The sequence below is a fragment of the Nicotiana sylvestris genome, chromosome 4, assembly GCF_000393655.2.
Source record: "Nicotiana sylvestris chromosome 4, ASM39365v2, whole genome shotgun sequence".
NCBI classification, from domain to species: Eukaryota; Viridiplantae; Streptophyta; class Magnoliopsida; order Solanales; family Solanaceae; genus Nicotiana; species Nicotiana sylvestris.
This window is the reverse complement of record NC_091060.1, coordinates 16,931,909-16,957,145: the sequence shown is the minus strand read 5'-3', so window position 1 is coordinate 16,957,145 and position 25,237 is coordinate 16,931,909. Positions and strand designations below refer to the sequence as shown.

Sequence of the window (25,237 nt, the reverse complement as noted above, 5' to 3'; positions counted from 1 at the left end):
AGGCTTCTTTCTCATCTTCTCATTGAGTAGAAGAATCGATGTGACGTCTTTCAACTCAATGGTAGTCTTACCGTGCAGGATAGTTGTTGCCAAATTATCGTACGAAGATGGCAATGAGTTCAACAGCAAGATGGCTTTATTTTCTTCCTCAATTTTCACTCCGAGGTTGGCGAGCTGTGTGATTAGTCCATTAAACACATTTAATTATGACAAAAAATTCGTACCTTCACCCATGTGTAGGGCGTATAGCTGCTCCTTCAGGTACAATTTATTTGTTAGCGTTTTGGACATGTATAGGCTTTCCAACCTTGTCCAAATGTCATATGCGGTATCTTCATTAATGATGTTATTTACCACATCATCTGAAAAGTGCAACCTGATTGCATTAGCAGCCTTTTCATCCAAGTCAGCCCAATCCCCAGCTTTCATGGTATCAGGCTTTTTGGCATCAACATCTAATACCTTGTGTGATCCCTGTTGAATGAGCAGATCCCTCATCTTTCTTTGCCATGTTGAGAAACCGATATCTCTGTTGAATTTTGTTACCTCATACTACTCCGGACATTTTTTGTTCACCGAGCATAGTACTACCGATAGTGAATAGTATTTCTGTGAACGAGCAGAACTTGTACTCTGATACCAGTTGTTGGGATTAAATCCCCCACGGTAATAATATTTACAGTAATAAAAGCGGAATAATAATGTAGTTGTGAGATATGGTAATCAACAAGAATAAAAGAGTGACAATTACACTAAGATTTTACGTGGAAAACCCTTCTGAATAAGGGGAAAAACTACGACCCCGAGAGGAGCAACTGATATCACTATACCAAGGAATTTTACACTTTGTAGGCCCGAGTAAATTCTACAAAGACCACTACAACACTCAAAATAAATAATCTTCTTTTGATATTTCACCTCACTACAATATCGCTCACACTCTCTATTTTCCTCACAGACTATTTTCTTATACCTTATCTGTGATGTCTTACTCTTTCTTTCTCTCTTTGTTGGTGTGTTGAAAGAAGTGAAAGAGCTCTCCTTTTATAGGAGAAAATATGTAGCCTCCAAGAATGCTATAGGAGAATTGTTAATTCTCCTCCACAAATTTAGCCTTTGGCTCCAAGTCTCTCCGTCACTTGTTCTTTATTTATTTTAACAACCACAGTAATCACTGTCCTTAAGGAATAAGTGAAGGTTTTTGGGGTTTTGTGAACGATCCCGCGCATATACTAGTGTAGGTGAAGAAGTCTCCACAAACTAATGTTTTGGTATGAATATGAAGATGAAAGGACCATATATTTATTTTTTATTCAACAATTAAAACAATGTATATCTATTCAACTATACTTGTGTGTGTTAATGACCAATTAATTTGTGAAATTACTAAATTTGTGTATAGTCATGATTGAATCTGTTCAATATTCTGGGACATAAACATTCGCGCGAAAGGCGAGATGTCATATTATATTGTAGATAGAGCAAGTCTTGTATAGTATATCACCCACTTATGAGTGTTCTGATTCTTGCTTGAGAACTATTTAATTTATTATTTACAAACTAAATTGTGAATTTTATTTTACAAATAAAAAAATAATTTGATCTCAATGGAATATTATTATATTCTTTTCCAGAACAAAATTATAAATATGGAAAGAAACAATTCCTATTGGGATAGGAAAACCTATTCTATTTGGAATTGAAAAAGTTAATTCCTAATGTAATACAAAAGTTATGTGGTTGTTACCTACTTGGAAAGGGTCAATAAGTGGTATTATAAATACCGATATAGTAAACCCTTTTGTCCATAATTCGTCATAAGCAAGATTTCATACTCCTTTCTGTTTATTCCTATTTTCGTATATTAGCCTAAACAAATTGTACACTTAAAATACAGATCTTTGTTAGAATCTACAGATTTCATGGGTGGCAAGTGTTCAAAGAGGCCAAAAACCGGCGGATATTCAGGCAATCCGCAGTCACAATATACCCAATCGAGCTACAATTATCCGACTTATCAGGCATATTGTGGTCCACCTCCTGCATCAACGAAATATTCAAAGATCGACGATGACTACAACAGCTTAGAACAAGTTACTGATGCGCTTGCACGTGCAGAACTAGAGTCTTCAAACTTAATTGTTGGGATCGATTTTACCAAGAGCAATGAGTGGACAGGTGCAAGGTCATTCCAGGGGAAAAGTTTGCATCACATTGCGGATAATCAGCAAAATCCATATGAACAAGCAATATCCATCATTGGAAGAACACTATCAAAATTTGATGAGGACAACTTAATTCCTTGTTTTGGATTTGGTGATGCCTCAACACATGACCAACAAGTCTTCAGTTTCTATCCTGATGAGAAAGTATGTTATGGATTCGAGCAAGTACTGAGTCGATATAGACAATTAGCTCCTCAATTACGTCTTGCTGGACCAACGTCGTTTGCTCCTATTATTGAAATGGCAATCAGTATTGTAGAGCAGAGTGGTGGCCAATACCATGTTTTGTTGATAATAGCAGATGGACAGGTTGGTCAATTAAGTCCTCAAGAGAATGGAACAGTTGAAGCAATTGTGAAAGCAAGTCAATACGCGTTGTCTATTGTTGTAGTTGGGGTTGGAGATGGGCCGTGGGATATGATGAGGGAATTCGATGACAATATACCTGCTCGAGCGTTTGATAATTTCCAGTTTGTTAATTTTACAGAAATCATGTCGAAAAATGTGGACAGGTCCAGGAAAGAAGCATAGTTTGCATTGGCAGCATTGATGGAAATATCATCTCAGTACAAGGCAACTCTCGAGCTGAACATTCTAGGTGCTGGTCGAGGACTGGAAATTAACACGATTCCTCTTCCCCCTCCTTGCTGTGGTGTAGCTTCTTCTGATACATCAAAACATTCACAAAGCAGTAGTTATAATGCAAGCGCACCATACATGTTGTGAATAGATTTGTTATTTTGTTTAAATTAATGTCTAAATAGGATTTATAGTCCGAATTATATAGGAATAAATTTGTTGTCTAAGATCTCTGGTTGTATAAGACTTTCTCTTGGCAGAAGAATATTTTGCTGTTATTCAGAAAGACTCTTATTCTCTTGGTCAGTGCATAAATCATGTCTGAAACTTTATATTTGGCATAACTCTTCACGGTGGCGGAGCCAGAATTTTCATCAAAGGGTGGAAAAATTATAAAAAATAACACCGAAAAGTTTAGGGGAGTCAACTTCTAGTAAATATACATAAAACAGAAAAATTTATCTAGCAATACAATTTAATTTTCCGGCAAAGAGGCGTAGAAACCCCTTGGTTGAAAGTGGCTCTGCCACTGACTCTTCATTCAATACTCTTTATGCGATGTTATATTTCGCAAAATACTTCTAGTGGTGGTTTCACCACAAGATTGGGAAGGAACAGAAAATATGGTTACAGCTTCACGTTAATTGAAAGTTTATTCCATATTAATGCATGAAGAAGACAATAGAAAGATAAAATCACTGTTTTGAATTATTAAGGGAATTACAGTGCTCTGAGGTCCAATACTGTTATTAGTTTACTAATAACCTTATTGTTCTCAAGTTATGGACATTTCATCAAGTACACAGCATAAGTACTAGAAGTACTAGATCATGGATCCAACACTTGATACTATATGTCTTTAGGTAGTGACTCAAGGCCTAAATTCAGGGTTTGGGAAATCCTGCTTGTATCTTCTCAAATGGTGCCAACATCGGTCTTCAACGACTTGGAAAGTACGATATCATCAATATCATTGCCAAAAATAGACAATGGCAATGAAACAGTGCCAGCAGTCGCGCTACCAAATGCAGAGATATCTGGCCACAGCTTGTTTATAATGGTTCCGGTTATACTGATAATGAACTAGTCCTTTAAGGAAAATAAACATGTCCCCGGCTCTGAGCTTCTGTTTATACAGAACGTTCTTTGTGTCGATAAATCCAACTTCTAAAACACCTTTTACGAGGAACAAGAGCTCAGATGCGCGAGGGTGTGTGTGAGGAGGGTTAACAGCACCCGGGGGAAATTGTAACATGGCAAGTGACACACTTTGGCCATTTAGAGCTGGGAATTCTGCTAAACTAGCTTTGATTACAGTAAAGGTTTTTGGGACTTTGTGAACGATCCCGCGCATGCCAGTATAAGTGAAGAAGTCTCCACATGCTCATGTTTGATTTTCTGGGAGAATGAAGTCTGAAAGTATGTCAGGATCACTTGCATTTGCAATTCTTGATATGCCAATAACAAAGAGTGAAATGAGTAAGAAAAAGCACTTAGTGAAGTCCATGACACAGTTGAATCAACAGAATATATTGTCATGAACAAATGTTGTTGAATTTATACATCTGCTGCAGAAACCAAACAAAATTCATAATTGCTGGCTGTTTGATATCACTATGGCTGCTATTTGTTCGTTCTTCTTTGGATTAATTGATGAAAGTGACTACTGTACTTCGTGAAAAGGATTATAAAAGCAATAAATCTCCTTCATATGACTTCTCACGACAGAACACAACAACCTCCACATTGTAGCCTTTTAGAGAGTTGTTTAGGGGAGACTATTCTGTCAGAAAATTTATTTTTTGTTTTTATATTAATAATAAATCATATATAGGTCTGATTGATTATTATGCCTAGTTTAATAGTTATTTTTTTTTGTCCTCTGATTTTTATTGAAGTCGTCTTGTAATGACAAGGGGTTTTGCATCGACCCCTATCATGTAAATTAATAACCAAAATCTGAAGATATGAAGGAGGGAGACATAAAACCTAACCTCCTCAAAATATGGATAAGATTTAGACATGCCCAACTTTTTACGGTAAGCTTGTAAAAAATCGATGCTATCAAATGTATGTCGTCTTATTTATTGTCGTTCAAAGTTTGGAATGTTAGCTTCCGCGTGACACCTTGTTATTTCGATCCCAACAACTATGAGGTCAAAAGAATGGAGAGAAGTCTACAAGACCATTGCTTTACAAAAAGGATGAAATCTTTCTTTCTTATCTTAAGCTGTGAAATCAAACCCGTGCACTCAACCTTGACAATCGGAGTTAATATGTTCTTAGGTTTAGTTAAAGCTAGAGTTGTTTCTGAAATTTAACTTGACATCACAGCAAATTGCTGATATCAAGTTACAGTAGAAGACACAGGACCATAGAACATAATCTTCATTAAAAAAAAAGGCAAACATATTGAATACCGTTTCGTCAACAACAATAACTACCCAGTAAAATCCCACATAGTGGGGTCTGGGGAGAGTAATGTGTACGCAGACCTTACCCCTGCCCCGATAGGGGCCGAGAGGCTGTTTCCGATAGACGCTCGGCTCAGAAAAACGAAAATAAAGTAAAAAAAACAAGAGGAGAGAATTCATTAGTAACTCCAACAGAAACCGTAATAGTAACATACACATAAAAACCGAAAGATGAATGACATGCAATAACATTAACCATAATCTAAGGCCCGGGGCTAAGACAAACAATAAGAATAGTGTGAGTCCAACATAAACTGCAAGTCATCTAAGATCAACCCTAATCCAACCCCGCCTCACCCCCGGAATGAAGTAAGGAAAGCTTTACTATCCCTATCCTACAACCCTAATGCTTGACCTCCAGGCCTTCCTATCAAGGGCCATGTCCTCGGAAAGAATACCGTTTCGTCCTGCTACCAAAATCCAACCATTTCCGCTAAGTTTATAATTACACGTTAAAGATCAATATACAGTCAGACCTCTCTATAACAACATCTCTATATAACAGTCATTCACTATAAAAGTCAAGTTTTTCTCAAAATCGATTTTACATTATGTTACAATATATGTACTCTATAACAACACTTCATTATAACGAGCCAAAAAATATCGAAACAAACGAGATTTTTATAGAAAAATTTGACCGTATAAACTCCCAGTTCACTAAATAATTCCCTAAATCAATTGCCAGCTAGCTATGAAGAATAAACTTTACAAGTTTCGAGTCCATTGTAACATTCATGTACCATTATTTACAAAGGGAAGTTGTAATTCTGATAGCCTCCTTGATTCTGGTTATTGTTTTGAGGAAGCAGAATATTGGCATCCACTGCAATGTCATGAATGCTGGACCTTTTCCTTTCTTTCTTTTTAATGTCTTCTTGTCTCTGAAAGTATTTTTGAGCATGACTTGCTACCTGCATAGGAGTCCTTGTTACCACTACATTTCTTGAAATGCTTCTCCAGTCATCCTTTCCATATCTCTCCAGCCCAATAAGGAATAATCTGAGACAAGAAATTCAAGGATTGTAAGCCAACATAACATTAACATCCCTTTCCTTTGGAGCAACAGGAAAGTTGTCTCCGTATGACACGAGTTCGAGCTGTGGAAGCAGCCACCAATGCATGCATTAGCGTAGACTAGGGGTGGCAAACGGGCGGGACAGTCGGATATGGGCGGGACGAAAACAGTATTGCTAAAACGAATAAATTATTTGACCCGATCCATATTTAATACAGATAAAAAAGGGGTTACCTACGAATAATTAGGATATCCATATTATCCATTACTTCTTGAATATGATCACTTTGGGGAGAATTCCGAGTCTCCCAAACTTGTCAATTAGAGGCTTAAACCCATTGGTCATCCATTTTCTAAGTGGATAATATGGTTCTTATCCATATTTGACCCAGTTCATTATACAACTCATATTTTAATAGATAATATGAGAGGATAACTGTTTTCTTTTAACCATTTTGCTGCCACTAGCGTAGACTGTCTATATCACACCCCTTGGTGTGCGGCCTTTCCCCGAACTCTGAGTGAACGCGAGATGCCTTGTGCACTGGGCTGTCGCAAAAGATTCTTTTTATTCATATGCCTACTCCCATTTTATGTGGCAAAGGTTGAATAAGCACCAAATTTAAGAAGAAAAAAATGAAAATGTTTAAAACTTGTGAACTGTGTGTCATGTCACAATATTTTTGTCATTACAAAATTTTGAAACTTGTACTCCCAAATCATTTTTGGGGCTATAAAAATCTTTTCATAGAGCTAAAATAAAAGTTTAAGTTAAACTATTTTTAAACATAAAAAGGGAGTAGGGAGTACCTTGACACAAGGGAAGCTATCAATGTAGCGGCAAAGGTGTTCGTTAAAGTGTTTTAGATTGTGAGTACAACCATAGGTCTGACACTTTAGTATTTTTTGAATTTCCTTGATGAAAATCTCGTATTCCCCTAAGTGTAACAAGTGTCAGCCAATCAACGGAGAAGAACTCATTGAGAATATCCTAGAGTTCTTTATTGTACAAGCAAAGGCCATTTACCCTACCACGAAATTTTAGCGAACCTATCTTTTGACTTGAGACCTAAATTTTAAATAGTGACAACTAGCCAGGTTTGTCATAATAAAATCTTTTAATGTAACATAGAGATAAGGATATGTAATTAGTTTAAATTAAAGAGGCTCATTTTGAGCCAAAGTCTTGTACCTGACTTCATATTTTTCTAAAGCAATCTTTAAACTCTTAAACGGTAAGAAGAGCGATAAACAAATTAACCCAGAATAGTACCCAATAGGTAAGAAGACTTTCATTATTAACATGTGGAAAATATTGAGGATGACAAAGATTATAGGTTGTACACTCACATAATTTTCCAAAAGTAAGAAAATTGTACGCAGTGTATCCCACGAGTGAGGTCTGGAGAGGATATTGTAAGCAGATCTTATTCCTATCTTGAAAAGGTAAAAAAACTATTTCTAATAGATTCTCGGCTCAATAACCTAAATACATAAATTGTACCCATAAACAAAAACCTAATAATTGAATCCAACACAAAAACCAAATTTGGTGATGTTTTTCTTCTAGGTCTTGGTTGACATAATCACCAAGTAGTCAGCACAGCCAGGCTTTAGTGTAACGTGTTTAACTGAATCTAGTATATTCGACACAAAGCATAGATATACATATGAAAACAACTACTATACAATTTAAACTTTTTTGTAAAATCTGATTCCACAATTCTAAAAGTAAAATAAATTTAACTCTAAGATCAACCTTTCACGTTTGAATTATGAATTCGCCTCTACCAATATATACTGATGGAATAATATGTACACACCCAATGAAATAGTATGGGCACAGATTAAGACACGAGTTGGGAAAAGGAAAAAAAAAGGGGCAGCCCGGTGCATTAAGCTCCTGCTATGCGAGGGGATACGAGAAGGGCTGGACCATAAGGGTCTATTGTATGCAGTCTTACCCTGCATTTATGGCATTTATGCAAGAGACTATTTCAACAACTCGAACCAGTAACCTATCTGTAATCTCCTGGTCACGTGACATCAATTTTACCATTTACGTCTACCTTCAGAAGGAAAAAAGGAAAAAGAAAGAATAACCTGTGTTCTTCTGGGGTCCAAGGGGTGCCCTTTTTCCTGATCTGTTCAGTATGGTTCTTGTAATTTGACATAAAAGAGATATTACGACTGGTTCCAGATTCAGGCTCCCACTCGGAAGAACGATCATGGTAACTCGGGATCTCGACTCGTCCCGAGTCAATCACGAAGACATCATGGACAAGTGCATCATAGTGAGCCATGACATCCTCAGGACTCTTACCAGGAACATGAATTGCAATTTTCTGCCATCTGTTAACAACACCTTCAGGGTACATAACTAAAGCCTCCTCGAATAACTTGTCCTCGTACCTCGTCCAAATCGACGACGTTGAATGAATCTTGTACATGGTTGTAGTAATTTTTGTTTAAGGAGTTATGTAGTTTTCTGGGCTCTACTACTTGTTTCCTGTTTGTTTGTTGTTTGCGTCAGAAGGATTTTGGTGAAAAGACCAAATGGATAGTGCATAGTAGGAAGATATAGTTGTGCATGTATTAGGGTATTTGGGGAAAAAAAAAATAAGAAATAGTCTCATTTCCAACTGGTAATCGAATGTTAGCAGAAATTATTACCTTAAAAATTTCGGAAATATCAATAGAACATGCTGGAAATTTATACGCAGAAATTATTATATTGAAACTTTCTGTGTTTCAACCGGGGTATTTTCGTCCAGATTTTATCTCCGTATAAAATAATAGTTATTTTTCAATGACTTTACAAACGTTACCTATTCTTCCATTATCCGTCCAAAAGCTGATTAGCTCATGCAATTTTCACTCGTTATTTTAGGGGTGTGGAAGTTTATTAACAGTAAAGTTCTAGTCACGCCTGGCATCTTTTGGATTGGTAAGTGAAAGGCTTCTATTCCTTTATTTTCTCACTAGGGTCATTTGGGTGATGATTTAGTTAAATCGGGATTGTAATGACGCAAGAATTGATATACCATGAATAATCTATATCTATATCTAGGGCTGTTCACGGTTTGACGGAAAATCGATCCAAACCGATTAAGTAAACCGATATTTTTTTTATTTGAATTGGTTTTGGTTTTAAATTTTAAAAACCGATAATATTTGATTTAGTTTTGGTTCTATTATAAAAAACCGAAAAATAAACCAAACCAAACCGATTAATTATATACAAAATTTAATAATTATTTATTTACAATATAATATCTTTTTCTAAATAATTTTAAATATTTTATGCAATTTAATTGTTATTCTGAATTTTGATTTATCCCACTTATATCTTAAAAGATTGTCTAAGCCCAAAATAATACGAATCGGCTAATTTTCTTTTCCTTTAAGACTTTAATTCTCTAACCCTTCGCACATACTTTTGCCTAACAGAAGAGTTAAAAAAAATCCGACCGTAAGAGTAAAGAAAACAAACTCAAATTGCAGGACTATAGTGGCTAAAGCTTGAAAAAGCAAACATTTAGTTTGTTTTTTTGTTCATTCTTTTCATATAAAGAGGTAAATAAACTTTCAGTTCCAGAAGAAATATACAAAAAGCATAAATTTAGCAAATTATTTTCAGATTATTGTATAGTGTTGTTTCACTGTTATCGACTTATTATTAGCTTACTAAGAACCGAAAAATCGAACCAAACCAATAACAATCAAACCGATGGTTTATATTTAATTTGGTTTGGTTTTGATTTTAAAATTTTAAAAACCGATTAAATTGGTTTGGTTTTGGTTTTAATTAAAAACCGATCAAACCAAACCGTGAACATCCCTATCTATATCTATATCTATATCTATACTATATTAAAAGCACGAAGGTCCTTAGCGAAATGGTGTTCGCTTTTTTTACCCTTTAAAAACAAAATTTACATTGGATAAAATTGTAAAATCAAAAACTTTCCTTATATTTAGGAATTCTAAATAAATAAAAAAATCTAATATAATTTAGTGTTTGATATCTTCTCCTAATAAGGATACAATATATTAAGACATAAAGGACCACAAAAAAGGTAGGAGGAAAGATTTTTGTTGGTTTCCAACAAGGAAACTTCACGTTTTATGTGGTATTTTTTTTCTTTGTCCTTGTTTAATCAAAAAGACCAATTTTTCTTTTCATATGATTTATTTGTTGTTTTTAAAATTTAAATCATAAGTATTTTATTAGAAGCTTGGTTGTTAAATTCGTTAAAATTTACTATGGCATTGAGTTTTGAAATAGTAATTATTGTTGAAAAAATAGTAATCATTAATTTGTGATAAGAAACTAATTATCATAATTTAATTTACAAAAGTACCTAAATTACCTCAGTGCATATGTTAAAATAAAATAGATGGAAAATGACTTTTATTTTTTGGTCAAACAAAAACTAATATTATTACTGAGATATTTTGCTACATAATTTAACTTTACAAAACAAGAATTAGTTAGTAAATTCATCTTGTAGCTAATAGGATTTTTTATGATATATAGTTGATTCTGTCACTAAGTAGGATTAGCGATAAATTTTATTATTTAACTACATAATTTATCTATCGTTAATTTTTCTTCTCTTTGTAGTTAACTTGTCTTAGAATACATGGTAACTAGATGACTATTTTGATACGAAATTAATATAAAAGAATGAGATACATAATAACACTAAACTTTCAATTATCTTGGTTGTTGTCGTGCTTAGATAGAACATCCACTATTTTTTGTTACTAAGTAGGCTCAATATTTGTCATATTCAAGAGCTTATATTTTTAAAAATCTTATTGTTAAGGGCTTATATTTTTCATAATTTTATACGGATCGATAGAAGGTACACGCGCATCGCGCTTATCCTAGCACGAAGACCCTTAGTGAAATGTCGTTCGTCTTTTTTACCCTTTAATATAGATTTTATATTGGTTATAATTATAATTTAATTATTCTACTAATATTTAGAACTTAAAAGTCAACTAAATTTTGGTCATTAAATTTTCCCTTATTCGGACTACATATATAGAAACTCAATTTTAGGAATTAAACACCAAATAAATATTTACTTATAAATCTTTTCCTTAAATAAATTATGTAAAGTAATTATGACATTTTCACACGTGCATTAGAAAAAATGTGTACAAACGTGTTAGAAATCTACTAATAAAATTTTAGATCTAATTTTAGGTCTTCAAAAATTAAAGATTACTAATAATATGTAAACCAAACTTAAACATACTAGGTTGTGTATGAAAATATATATAAATAAGTTTAATACGATATGCTTACGTTTTGAAAATAATAGTAGTATTTTTAATTTGAAGTAATAAGTACTATAATGTACTTTAAGTTAATTATTTGAATTAGTTGAATACATATTGTAAATTTATACACATATTAAATTAAAAACCGATTACAATACTCGAAAAGTAAAACATATATAAGATAAATTTATATATTGAAATTAATTAAAATAAATTATATATATTTATTCATAAGTAATTTAAGGTAGTAGTTAAAATAGCTAAAAGAAAACATAGTGAGCGAAAGGTATAAATTAATATTCCTGATTGAATTAGCTATACAAAATCAACATTCTTTGTTGAAATAAATTTACACATTTATTTTAATTTAAAAATAATATTTATATAATTTTTTAAAAGTTTTATACTCATTTTGATAGATTACACGCGCAATGCGCGTACCGTAAGACTCGTGATATTAATACAAAGATTGTTATATAAAGAATAAGTAATACGAACTGTAATAACGCATAAATTGTTATACATGGAATAAATTAAATAATAAGGAATTGCTATTTAGGGATTACTTATTGTTATGTATTTTTGCTCTTATCCATGTATAACTAAGTACATATTACTAGGGGTGTGCATCATGAATTTCTAAAAATTGACTAAATCAATGTACCGTCGAACCGATTATTAAATTTTTTTTAAAAGATACAAAAAATTAATCAAATTGTACAGATAGCCGTTCGAGGGACCAGCCAAACATGACACATCCAATTTCTTTACAATCAATAACTTGGAGGTATGACTAAGCTGCTTAACATATCGATTTGTTAAATCAACGTACAAGAAGATTGTATCATGAGTTCGAAACTCATTTCCTTCGGTACGGAAATAGAACGGTAGGCAAAATTACGTAAGAAAAGCACCTCTTGGTGTAGTCCAGTCACCTCTGAGAACAAAATAGCACCTCTTAGTGACCAAGAATTAACCATATTAATTTAACAAAAGAACGTACGCCATACATTTATTAGTTTTGATGTGAATATTTAATATGAGTAGAACTTCCATAAATCAGGCAGCTTTAACAAAGAGTTATGGATTTTCTCATATCAACTCCCTCCAACACCTGGCCTCCATCCCAAAAAAGAAAAATTCGGAAACGGTTTCTCTACCTCACAAGACGTAGGGGTAAGGTTTGCGTACACCCCATGCTCCTCAGACTCCACTTGTGGGATCACAGTATGTATGTTGTTGTTATTGTAATGAAAGCTACGAACATTTCACTTTGTTGTAGAACACAAACAACTCGAAAAGTACACAATGGAAATGACAGAATACTATAAAAGGCAAGTTATTTTAGAGTCCGATTTTTTGGACAATTTTTGTCTATAACAAAGCTATTATAGAGAGGTTTGGCGATGATGGAACAAACAAAGCTATTATAGAGAGGTTTGGCTGTAGTATCCGTAACAAGACAGCCATAAATCACAGTTCTCTCGGTTCTATACTCACAAATTTAACAAGACACATTGGCTCATAAAACAAAAAACCAGAAACTTGTTCCGAATTAAAGAAAAGTTAAAAATACAAACTTTAACAACAGAAAGAAGTAGTGATTGATACACCAGAAACTTACTCTACAATGAAAGAAAAGTTTAAAAAACAACGTTTAACAACAGAAAGAAGAGCGGCACTAAATTGCACCACCGCGAGGAGGGGGAAGAGGAATCGTGTTAATTTCCAGCCCTCGACGAGCACCCAAAATGTTCAGCTCGAGAGTTGCCTTGTACTGAGACGGTATTTCCATCAATGCTGCTAAGGCAAACTCTGCTTCTTTCCTGGACCTGTCTGCATTTTTTGACATGATTTCCGTTAAATTAACAAACTGGAAATTGTCAAAGGCTCGAGCGGGGATGTTGTCATCGAATTCCCTCATCATGTCCCACGGCCCGTCTCCAACCCCAACTACAACAATAGACAAGGCATATTTACTTGCTTTCACAATTGCTTCAATTGTTCTCTTCTCTTGAGGGTTTAATCTGTTACGCGCATCTCTTGTAACGTTTCCATTTCCAACCTGTCCATCCGCGATTATCAATAAAACATGGTACTGGCCACCACTCTGCTCTACAATACTGATTGACATTTCAATAATAGGAGCAAACGATGTTGGTCCTGAAAGGCGTAATTGAGGAACTAATTGTCTATATCGACTCAGTACTTGCTCGAATCCATTACAGAATCTCCCATCAGGATAGAAACTGAAGACGTGTTGGTCACTTGTCGAGACATCACCAAATCCAAAACAAGGAATCAGGTTATCCTCATCAAATTCTGATAGTGTTCTCCCAATGATGGATATTGCTTGTTCATTTGGATTTTGTGATGCAAATTTTTCCCGTGGAATGACCTCGCGCCCATCCACGCATTGCTCTTGGTAAAATCGATCCCAACAATTAAGTTCGAAGTCTCAAGCCCAGCACATGCAAGCGCATCAGTAACCTGCTCTATGCTGTTGTAGTCATCATTGATCTTTGAATATTTCCTCTGCAGCCTTTTCCTTGATTCAGGAGGTGGCGGCGGATAATTGTAGCTAGATTGAGTATATTGTGACTGCGGATAGCCTGAATATCCGCCAGTTTTTGGACTCTTTGAACACTGGCCACCATGAAATCTGCAGTTTGTAATAACTGTCATTAATCTATAAGATACGTAGTAAAATTCAAAATATCAGTGGACTTGTGCATCATGTCTCCAGGCTTATTAAAGGTTTCGCCTTGCACTCCAGCCTTTTAAACATTAACTTAGATTAATTTTTTTTTAATTAAAGTACTTTTGTATAACTTCTAAATATCTAAATTAGATTTTAAAAATTCAGTAAACTTATTCTGATTTAGCTCCAAATATTGGTAAAATTGACCATCGCTAAGCCTAAAGCATCAAATGAGGGAAGGGTGAAAATTGTTGCGGAAGCCAAATGTATATAGTGTGAATGAGTCACAACTACTATACCAAAAATTATGGCAGCCGCTAAATAATAAATAAGACAATAATACGACAATAAAAGGAACACCAGAATTTATGAGGTTCGGCCAATTTTGCCTACTTCCTCGGATACAACCAATATTTTATTCCACTCCAAAATACAAGTGAAATAATACTAAAGAGAGAAGATACAAATGCCTTAAGAAGATGAGAAGGCAAATGAGAGGTGTATTTAAATCCTAAACATTAGGCCTCCCTTTAAAGGGAAATATTCCCAACCAAAAGGCTAAACCACCGATGTGGGATTTGATAATTTCAACAAATCTCCACATTGGCAAAATTCCACATCTTCAATTTTATCTCAATAACAAATTTTGGTTGTGTCTTCATCTTCAATTTTCAGTGTTCAACAATGTTGATCAAATCCAAACAATGTTGAAACTTGACCGCAATCACCACTTTTGTCAGCATATCAGCAGGATTCTCTGTAGTATGAATTTTATTCACCGTGACTCCACCTTCTTCTATGATTTCTCGTACGAAATGATATCGAACATTAATGTGTTTCGTCCTTGCATGATAAACTTGGTTTTTCACTAATTGAATGGTACTTTGACTATCACAAAAAATTGTGATACTTTTTTGTCCAATTCCAAGCTCCTTTAGTAACCCCTGAAGCCAAATTGTCTCCTTCACAGCCTTTGTAATAGCCATGTACTCTGCCTCTATTGTAGACAAAGAAACTGGTGACTGTAAAGTAGACTTCTAACTAACTGGTGCCTTTGCAAAAGTAAACACATAACCAGTAGTTGATCTTCGTTTGTCCAGGTCACCCGCAAAATCTAAGTCACAATATCCAACTACAGTCTGATTGCATTCCTGCTTAAAAACTAACCCAACATATACAGTATTATGAATATACCGTAGAATCCACTTCACAGCTTGTCAATGCTCATTTTCTGGATTATGCATATATCTGTTAATAACTCCAACAACTTGTGAAATGTCAGGTCTCATACATGCCATTGCATACATCAAGCTACCAACAACATTTTCGTATGGTACCTTTGACATATACTCTCATTCAGCTTCATCTTTTGGTAACATAGTAATACTTAGCTTAAAATGGGGAGCAAGTGGAGTACTAACCGGTTTAGTCTTCTCATTTATGCCAAAACATTGTAGTACTCTTTTCAAATATTCTTTCTAAGATAAACAGAGTTTCTTTGAACGTCTATCTCTTATTATCTCCATGCCAAGAATTTTCTTTGCCTCACCCAGATCCTACATCTCGAACTCCTTCTTCAGTTGAATCTTCAACTTATCAATTTCTTCCGAATTCTTGGAAGCTATCAACATATAATCAATATATAGGAAAAGATATACAAAGGAACCATATTTAAGCTTGCGCAAATACACACAATAATCGTATTTGCTTCTCTTGTACCCTTGCCGCAACATAAACTTGTCAAATCGTTTGTACCATTGTCTAGAAGATTGTTTCAATCCGTACAATGATTTTTCAAGTTTGCACACCATATTTTCCTTTCCAACAACTTTGAATCCTTTTGGCTGAGTCATGTAGATTTCCCCCTCTAAGTTTCCATTAAAAACGTAGTTTTTACATCCATCTGAACTAGTTCCAAATCCAACTGTGCTGCCAAAGCCAACATAATTCTAGTGGAGGAATATTTTACAACTGGAGAAACACTTCATTGTAATCAATTCCCTCCTTTTGAGCATATTCTTTGGCCACCAATCTTGCTTTGTAGCGAACATTTTCTTGGTTAGGAAATCCTTCTTTCTTTGCAAATACCCATTTGTACCCAATCGCTTTCTTTTCCTTCGGGAGATTGGCCAATCTCCATGTATGATTCTGATGAAGGGATTGTATTTCATCATTCATGACAATCCTCCACTTATCTTCTTCTAAACTTTGGACTGCGTTTTTATAAGTGGTAGGAACATCATCAGCTACAATTGAGGTGGCACAAGCAACCGTCTCTATAAGACGAACAAGTTTTGTTATTGTCCTTTTTGGTCTGCTAGTTGCTATTGATTCAAGTTGTTGTTGAGGTTCCTGAGTTGGAATCTCCCTCTCTACTGGCTCTTCTTCTAGAGGATAATCTTCATTTGTTTCCTCCTCTGCTTCTTGTGTAGGGAAAATAAATTTTCCCTCAAACTCCACCTGCTTAGGAGCACCCTCATTTTGTTTGGTATCTTCTGTTACCTTATTTACCATAGCAGATTCATCAAAGGTAACATCCCTGCTGAATATTACTTTCTTTATTATAGGACACCATAAACGGTATCCTTTGACTCCAGAAGTAATCCCCATAAATAGCCTTCTTTGCCCTTGGATCCAATTTTGACTCTGTCACATGATAATATGCAATTGAGCCAAACATGTGCAAAGAGTCATAATCTACAGCAGGCTTTCCATACCATTTTTCAAATGGCATTTTGCCGTCAATAGCAGCAGATGATAGACGATTAATTAGGTGGCATGCATATGTAATTGCCTCATCCCAAAAATTCTTTGCCTAAGCCAGCATTGGACAACATGCACCGTACCTTCTCCAGTGAGGTCCGGTTCATACGTTCTGCCACCCCATTCTATTGTGGTATATGTCTGACAGTGAAGTGTCGGACGATACTATCATTTTCACAGACCTTATTGAAATGATCATTTTTTTATTCACCTCCATTGTCTATGCGAATACACCTGATCCTCCTGCCTGTTTGATTCTCCACCATCGTTTTCCATTTGAGAAAAATTCCCAACACTTCATCTTTCCTCTTCATTGTATACACCCACACTCTTTGGGAAAAATCATCAACAAAGGTTACAAAATAGTGCTTCCCACCCAATGAAGGTGTTTTGGAAGGACTCCAAACATTTGAGTGTACATAATCCAAAATGCCTTTAATATTATGGATCGTTGTACCAAATTTAACCCTTATCTGTTTCCCTTTGACACAATGCTCACAAAACTCCAAGTTTCAAGTCTTTACTCCTTTTAACAATCCTTGATCTGATAGAGTTTTCAAGGATTTTCCTCTAGCATGTCCCAAACGCATGTGTCGTAGCTTGGGTGCTTCTGCGTCTTTGTTATCACTAGATGTCACTGTTGTTGTCCCAATAATTGTACTACCACGATAGCGGTACATGTTATTGTTCTTCCGATTGGCCTTCATTACCATTAGTGCACCGGAGTATATTCTCATCACTCCATTTTCTGCAATGATTTTGAACCCTTTTGATTCTAGGGCTCCCACAGAGATGAGATTCTTCTTCAAACCCGGTACATATCGAACATTTGTTAATGTTGCAATCATTCCATCATGGTTCCTTAATCGTATTGAACCAATGTCATATGAGGTAAGAGGGCTGTTGTCTGCTGTGTGGATAACTCCATATTCTCCTTCTTGAAAATCCACGAACCAGTCCCTGTTGGGACACATATGATAGCTACAAGCCGAGTCCATTAACCATATGCCTGATGATGTTGATGACTCTGTTGTAACTAATGAGAAGTCTGAATCATCACAATCAGCTACATTTGAATCCATAATGGCCTTTCCATTGTTATGTTTGGCCTTATTCTTCAACTTCGGACAATCTTTCTTCCAGTGCCCCTTTTCTCGACAAAAAGCATATTCATCTTTTCTGGGTCTAGATCTTGACTTGGAATTTCCCTTATTTGTCCTCGTTTGATTTTGAGGACGACCCCTCACAACCAGTGCTTCTCCTTCTCTGCCCTTCTGTTTTTCTCCCTTTCTTTTTTTCATAGCTGTACAAAGCCGAACAAACTTCTCTGAGAGAAACTTAGTCATTTCCATGGAGTAGAGTAGTTTGAAGATGCTCGTACTTATCAGGAAGTGACCCCAAAAACATCAAGGCCAAGTCACCATCATCAAAAGTTGCATTCATATTTTGCAAATTTGTGACCAAATTATTGAAACTGGTGATATGTTCATTCATTGTGGTACCAGGAACATAGGTGAAGCAAAACGGTCTCTTCTTCATGTACAATTTATTTTGACTGTTTTTCTTCAAAAGTTTATCCTCCAGTGTTTTCCATAATTTACTTGCAGAAGTTTTTTTTGTGTATAGATATTTCTGCTCTCTAGCAAGGTAGGATCGAATGGTACCGCAAGCAACACGGTTGATAATTTTCCAATCTTCTTCTCCAATAACATCTCGTTTCTTTTCTTCAATGGCACGATCTAGCCCTTGTTGAAAAAGGACATCTAGAACCTCGCCTTGCCACATCCCAAAATGTCCTGATCCGTCAAAAATTTCTACCGCAAATTTCGCATTTGACACAATTCTTGTCATAAGCGAAGATGCAAATGATGACGTATTATTGACACTTGATGTAGATTCTTCTTGTTTATTGTCTCCTATTTTTGACACAAATATTATTTAATAGCTGATGACACAAATCAAGATTATTTTCTTTCTGGTGTGGAAGATTAGACTAAGCTGCAACCACAGAGCATACTCAGACATAACTTTGACTCAGCTACCAAAATAAATCTTTTCTGATGTGGAAGATCAGATTATGCTGCAACCACAGAGCATACTTAGACAGTACCTTGGCTTTGATACCAATTGTTGCGGAAGCCAAATGTATATAGTGTGAATGAGTCACAACTACTATACCAAAAATTATGGCAGCCGCTAAATAATAAATAAGACAATACTACAACAATAGAAGGAACACCAGAATTTACGAGGTTCGGCCAATTTTGCCTACTTCCTCGGACACAACCAATATTTTATTCCACTCCAAAATACAAGTTAAATAATACTAAAGAGAGAAGATACAAATGCCTTAAGAAGATGAGAAGGCAAATGAGAGGTGTATTTAAATCCTAAACATTAGGCCTCCCTTTATAGGGAAAAATTTCCAACCAAAAGGCTAAACCACCGATTTGGGATTTGACAATTTCAACAAAAAGAACCCCATTGCGAAGTGAAATAGAACATGAAATAGAGAATACTAAAGATCCGAGCCATAGAATTTTTCTATTCTAACACAAGGTACTTATTAGATCGAATGTACTTACTCGATATACAATGATTTTGCTTTACTGACTAATACCAATCCAAGTCATTTTATGAATAAAATGTGACCAGTTAACCACCCAACAAAATCGCTGCGTGTTTTTCTTTTTTTGGTTTCCCACACGGTGTCTGGTACTCACATTGGGGTTCGACTAAATATGGATTCTCGCCGAAAAATTCCACATTGAGAGATAAAGCGATCCTTAACAAAGGAAAATTCATACTCACGGCTCGAACCCCAGAGCTGGACGAAGGATATTTGATGGAACAAAAGAAATACGCCTTTGACTACATGTTTTTTTTTTCCCTCTTTGACTATATGTAATATGTTTAGGTATTTATTTACTCTAGGGGCCGATCTAGTTCATTGTCTCCATGCAATATGTTCTAACTAAAACGCACAGAGAATAAAATGATGTAATTCAAACAATTCTCAAACAAACCACACTTCCATTTTTTTTTTTGTTTCTGAGTAATATAATATCGATAATTTGTGTTATGATTTCCTTACCAAAAGCATCAACCAGTACTGAGAATATGTTCAATTCCAATAATGGAAAATTGCATAATAACGTTTCTAAACATGCAATAGAAAATTAGAAACAAATACAAACAATTCTAACAAAGATCTTATTTAAGTATATAATTTGTTTAGGCTAACATGAAAATAAATACCTGTTGGAAGCTTTCTTGGGTTTAGATGTGAAATGAGTATGAAATCTTGCTTATGACAAATTATGGACAAAAGGGTTTACTCAATGGGTATTTATAATACCACTTCTTGTCCCTTTAAAAGTAGGTGACCACATAATTTTTCTATAACAATTAGGAATTAACTTTTCCAATTCCAAATAGAATTGGTTTTCTTATCCCAATAGGAATTGTCTCTCTTCATATTTATATTTTTGTTCTAGAAAAGAATATAATAATATTCCATTGAGATCAATTAATTTTCTTTATTTGTAAAATTAAATTCACAATTTAAATTTCAAATAATAAATTACACAATTCTCAAGCAAGAACCAGAACACTCGATCATAAGTGGGTGATCCATGCATATAGTATAGGTTTAACACTAAGACAGAGATAGGGGTGAAAAACAGGCAAGTCGGACCGGATATGGGCAGGTCGGAAACATGTAATATAAATAAAATATCCAACTTGCTCATATTTAATACGGATAAAAATTAAATAAATCGGTGGATAATATGAATACCCATGGCTTATTGAATGTGCTTATTTTTGGAAGAATTTCTATTCTCCCATATTTGTGTGTTTATAAATATAAAAGTTTAAACCCATTGATTATCCATTAAAAATTATTTTTTAAGTGGATAATATAGATGTTATCTATATTTGACCAATTTTTAAAATGTTCGTTATTCAACTCACTTTTTATCGGATACTATGGATAGATAATTATTATTTTTATCCATTTTGCCGCCACTAGACAGAGGTGATATGCTATACAAGACTTGCTCTATCTACAGTATAATATGACATCTCACCTTTCGCGCGAATGTCCCAAAATATTGAACAGATTCAGTAATGAAAATATAAAAATTTAGTAATTTCACAAATTAATTTGTCAATAACACATACAAGTATAGTTGAACAGACATACAATATTTTAATTGTTGAATAAAAACTAAATAAATGGTTTTTTCATCTTCATACTCAGAATCTCATACCATCGAATGATGTTCGCTTCACATTTTGACAATCTCAGACTTCATTCTTCCGCAAACATTAGTTTGTGGAGACTTCTCCACCTATATTGGCAGAGGCGGATTTAAGATTTAAATTTTATGAATTTAATTTTAAGGTTTTAATATTGAACCCATTATATTTTTAAAGTTATGGGTTTATATCTACTATTTATTTAAATTTTAACGAATTTTTACATATAAATTTTTTACCATGCGTCGAAAGTTATGAGTTCAATTGAATCAGTCATTCACACACTACATTCGCCCCTGTATACTGGTATGCCCAGGATCGTTCACAAAGCCCCAAAAACCTGTAAAGATAACAAAAGCTAGACTAGCATAATTTCCAACTCTAAATGGCCAAAAGTATATCACTTGCCATGTTACAATTTCCTCCGGGTTTTGTTAACCCGCCTCACACCCACCCTCGCACGTCTGAGCTCTTGTTCCTCGTAAAAGGTGTTCTAAAAGTTGGATTCATCGACACAAAGAAGCTCAGAATGTTGAAAGATGCAACAACAAGAATGTTTTTTAAAGATGCAGCAACAAGAATGTTGAAAATATATGGTTGAAAAATTGTCACCACGTATAGTATTCCGGACATTTTTTTTTTTAAAAAAAAATAATAATCTTCATTATCGTCAAATTGGTTGCAGCTAGAACTGAACCCGCTTTGAACCTCGCTCGGCATTCAAGTCATTGATTGCTTTGTTCAACTTGCTGACATTCTTGCTCAAAAAAAAATTTGAGCTCGGTGTACCAAGCTAGGGAAGCAAATGGATTTTTTAATATTTTATGTGTTGACTATAGGGAGAAAAAATTCCAAACAGTATCATCTATCTGTTTAATTTGTAAATTGGAGAAAATATTTTTAGGATAGGTCACTACAGGAAATAAGGTTTCAGTTACGACTTCCTGTGGCCACCACCAAAGGTAACTGCCGAATTGCCACAATGAGTGATGGTTTCAGCAGGGAACTATACGTTAGCGTTTTGAGTAGCGACCTACCTTAATTTTGTAGCAATTATTTGTTTACTTTTTGTCGCGACTCTAATAAAACAAATTAGCTTTTGTGGCGACCTAGTTGCCATAAAATGTAAGCAAATGCGTCACAAAATAGATATAAGGTAGGTCGCTATTCCACCAACGACATATAGTTCGCCGCTGAATCTGTGGCGACTCGACACTTAGTTTGGTGGCGGCAATAGGTCGCCACTAAAGGTTCTCACTAAAAACCTTACTTCTACTACTTCTAGTGGGTGTCTTCCAAAAATATAACATCCCTGTATAAATAGACTTCACTTTTGACAGGACCAAAACATTGTCGACAATTAAATTTGAGATTTGTTGGCATCTAAAGATTCTTGTTTGAGATTTGTTGGCATATGCAATGTGCAAAGCATCCCAGGCAGCCTTGGCAGTGGCTGTAGCGGTGACAGCAGCAGGAAGCGTAGGATAAATTGAGGCGATACCATGCAAAGAAGTCAGGATTTTTGATGTCGCGGTTGTTTTGAGACATTGTGCGAGTAGAGGCAAGGCGAGAACCATTGATATGGACATAAAGGTTGTGACCGCGCATAAGCATGGACACTTGAGCAGTAGTCATTGATAAACCAGAAACTTGTTCCACATTTAAAGAAAAGTTTAAAAAACAAACTTTAACAACAGAAAGCAGTCAGTGATTGATACTCTCAAGGCCATAAGATATAACCCTAGAAAAGTGACACTAAATTGCACCATAGGGAGGAGGGGGGAGAGGAATCGTGCCAAATTCCAACACTCGACGAGCACCCAAAATGTTTAGCTCCAGAGTTGCCTTGTACTGAGAAGGTATTTCCATCAATGCTGCCAATGCAAACTCTGCTTCTTTCCTGGACCAGTTCACATTTTTTGACATGATTTCTGTAAAATTAACAAACTGAAAATTGTCAAACGCTCGTGCAGGTATATTGTCATCGAATTCCCTCATCATGTCCCACGGCCCATCTCCAACTCCAACTACAACAATAGACAAGGCGTATTGACTTGCTTTCACAATTGCTTCAACTGTTCTCTTCTCTTGAGGGCTTAATTGACCACGCGCAGCATCTACACTTGTTGTAACCTGTCCATCTGCTATTCTCAACAAAACATGGTATTGGCCACCACTCTGCTCTACAATACTGATTGCCATTTCAATAATAGGAGCAAACGACGTTGGTCCAGCAAGACGTAATTGAGGAACTAATTGTCTATATCGACTCAGTACTTGCTCGAATCCATAACATACTTTCTCATCAGGATAGAAACTGAAGACTTGTTGGTCATGTGTTGAGGCATCACCAAATCCAAAACAAGGAATTAAGTTGTCCTCATCAAATTTTGATAGTGTTCTTCCAATGATGGATATTGCTTGTTCATATGGATTTTGCTGATTATCCGCAATCCGATGCAAACTTTTCCCCTGGAATGACCTTGCACCGGTCCACTCATTGCTCTTGGTAAAATCGATCCCAACAATTAAGTTTGAAGACTCTAGTCCTGCACGTGCAAGCGCACCAGTAACCTGTTCTAAGCTGTTGTAGTCATCGTCGATCTTTGGATATTTCGTTGATGCAGGAGGTGGACCACAATATGCCTGATAAGTCGGATAATTGTAGCTCGATTGGGTATATTGTGACTGCGGATTGCCTGAATATCCGCCAGTTTTTGGCCTCTTTGAACACTTGCCACCCATGAAATCTGCAGTTTGTAATATCTCTCAAAGACTTCAATTGATATAGAACTTTGTAACATTAACTAGCTAGTTAAACGATTTACTCAATTTTTTTACCACCTAGTAAATAATAGGTTCAACTTTGGCACTTCAATTCTTAATGGTCTTATCGCATAAATGATGATTTTTAACATTCTCTAAATCATGTCATATATATATACCACCAAGACATATAGCTTAATACATAGTCTCGTGGGAAAACCTAAGTTGCCTGGATCAGTGGCGAAGCTAGGAATTTACTCAAGAGTATTCAAATTTGAAAGAAATCAAAAAAATCCCGACAAAGGGTGTTCAATATGTGTTATATACTTCTAAAACGTAACATTTTATATACACAGTGCAATTTTTCGATGAAGCTTGTAACCATGTGGCTTCGCCACTGGCGCGGATACTTCATTTGTGGTGCCACACCCGTGTCGACACGACACTGACACTAAGTATGGGTGCGAGATACGTAGCAGATCTGGTCAAATTTTGACTGTAAACTACGTAGATATTAGATATAAGATTTGGCATTTTGATTTATCAAAACAAAAGCTATTGTCGATTTCTAGATGTCTACGTACAACTTGAGAATAAAAGATTATGTTACTACACTCTACATGCGACATGCAAGTTTTTCACATAATGTCTCATAATTTAGGCATATTTTATAGCTCTACTTTTCGATATACAGTCAAACCGCTCTATAATAGCCTCGTTTGTTTCGAATATTTTTGGATGTCATAGCGAAGTGTTGTTATAAAGAACATATATTATAACATAACATAAAAATTGGTTCCGAAAAAGTTTGGCTTTTATAGAGAAGTGTTATTATTTAGGAATGTTGTTATAGAGAGGTCTGACTGTTGTCGAATCCAATACAAGCACATGTATTCGTACCTAGATCCATATTCCTAATCTTAAAATTTCAATCATGATGGATCCGACATCTGGATTTGCACCCGTTTGGAATACCAACACCCTGAGTCTGAGGGTTCAATTGCGAAAGATTACATAATAATGTTCTAAACATGCAACAAATTAGTGTAATATTTTGGCTAATCTGAAAGTGGGAGTAAATACCTGTTGGAAACTTTCTTGAAATTCCTTGTCTTGTATATATGCTTCCCAAGAATTGTAGTGTAGTTCGGAC

The 25,237-nt window shown here is 35.2% G+C and overlaps 3 protein-coding genes and 1 pseudogene across 3 annotated transcripts; 1 reads left to right on the top strand and 3 right to left on the bottom strand.

Moving 5' to 3' along the window:
• The first annotated feature begins 1,873 nt into the window (after positions 1-1,873).
• LOC104239772 (E3 ubiquitin-protein ligase RGLG1-like) lies at positions 1,874-2,899 on the top strand. Its single transcript, XM_070171555.1, has one exon. It carries the CDS (start codon positions 1,923-1,925, stop codon positions 2,754-2,756), a length of 834 nt encoding a protein of 277 aa, XP_070027656.1. The 5' UTR covers positions 1,874-1,922; the 3' UTR covers positions 2,757-2,899.
• Positions 2,900-6,000: 3,101 nt separating this feature from the next.
• On the bottom strand, positions 6,001-8,771 carry LOC104239768 (transcription factor SRM1-like). The gene is made up of 2 exons (XM_009794490.2): positions 8,400-8,771; positions 6,001-6,280 (listed from the first exon to the last, which is right to left on the bottom strand). Exons 1-2 carry the CDS (start codon positions 8,744-8,746, stop codon positions 6,028-6,030), a joined length of 600 nt encoding a protein of 199 aa, XP_009792792.1. The 5' UTR covers positions 8,747-8,771; the 3' UTR covers positions 6,001-6,027.
• Positions 8,772-13,272: 4,501 nt separating this feature from the next.
• LOC104239774 (E3 ubiquitin-protein ligase RGLG1-like) lies at positions 13,273-14,276 on the bottom strand (annotated as a pseudogene).
• Positions 14,277-22,954: 8,678 nt separating this feature from the next.
• LOC104239769 (E3 ubiquitin-protein ligase RGLG2-like) lies at positions 22,955-25,237 on the bottom strand. Its single transcript, XM_009794492.2, has 2 exons — positions 25,168-25,237; positions 22,955-24,068 (listed from the first exon to the last, which is right to left on the bottom strand). The coding sequence occupies exon 2, from the start codon at positions 24,061-24,063 to the stop codon at positions 23,074-23,076; it is 990 nt and encodes a 329-aa protein (XP_009792794.2). The 5' UTR covers positions 24,064-24,068; positions 25,168-25,237; the 3' UTR covers positions 22,955-23,073.

Bases quoted from the DNA above. Each gene is read 5' to 3' on its own strand.
- LOC104239772 (XM_070171555.1), top strand. From the start codon at position 1,923: ATGGGTGGCAAGTGTTCAAAGAGGCCAAAAACCGGCGGATATTCAGGC.
- LOC104239768 (XM_009794490.2), bottom strand. From the start codon at position 8,746: ATGTACAAGATTCATTCAACGTCGTCGATTTGGACGAGGTACGAGGAC. The intron at 6,281-8,399 runs GTTATTCTTTCT...TTCTTGTCTCAG, and splicing joins TGGACCCCAGAAGAACACAG to ATTATTCCTTATTGGGCTGG.
- LOC104239769 (XM_009794492.2), bottom strand. From the start codon at position 24,063: ATGGGTGGCAAGTGTTCAAAGAGGCCAAAAACTGGCGGATATTCAGGC.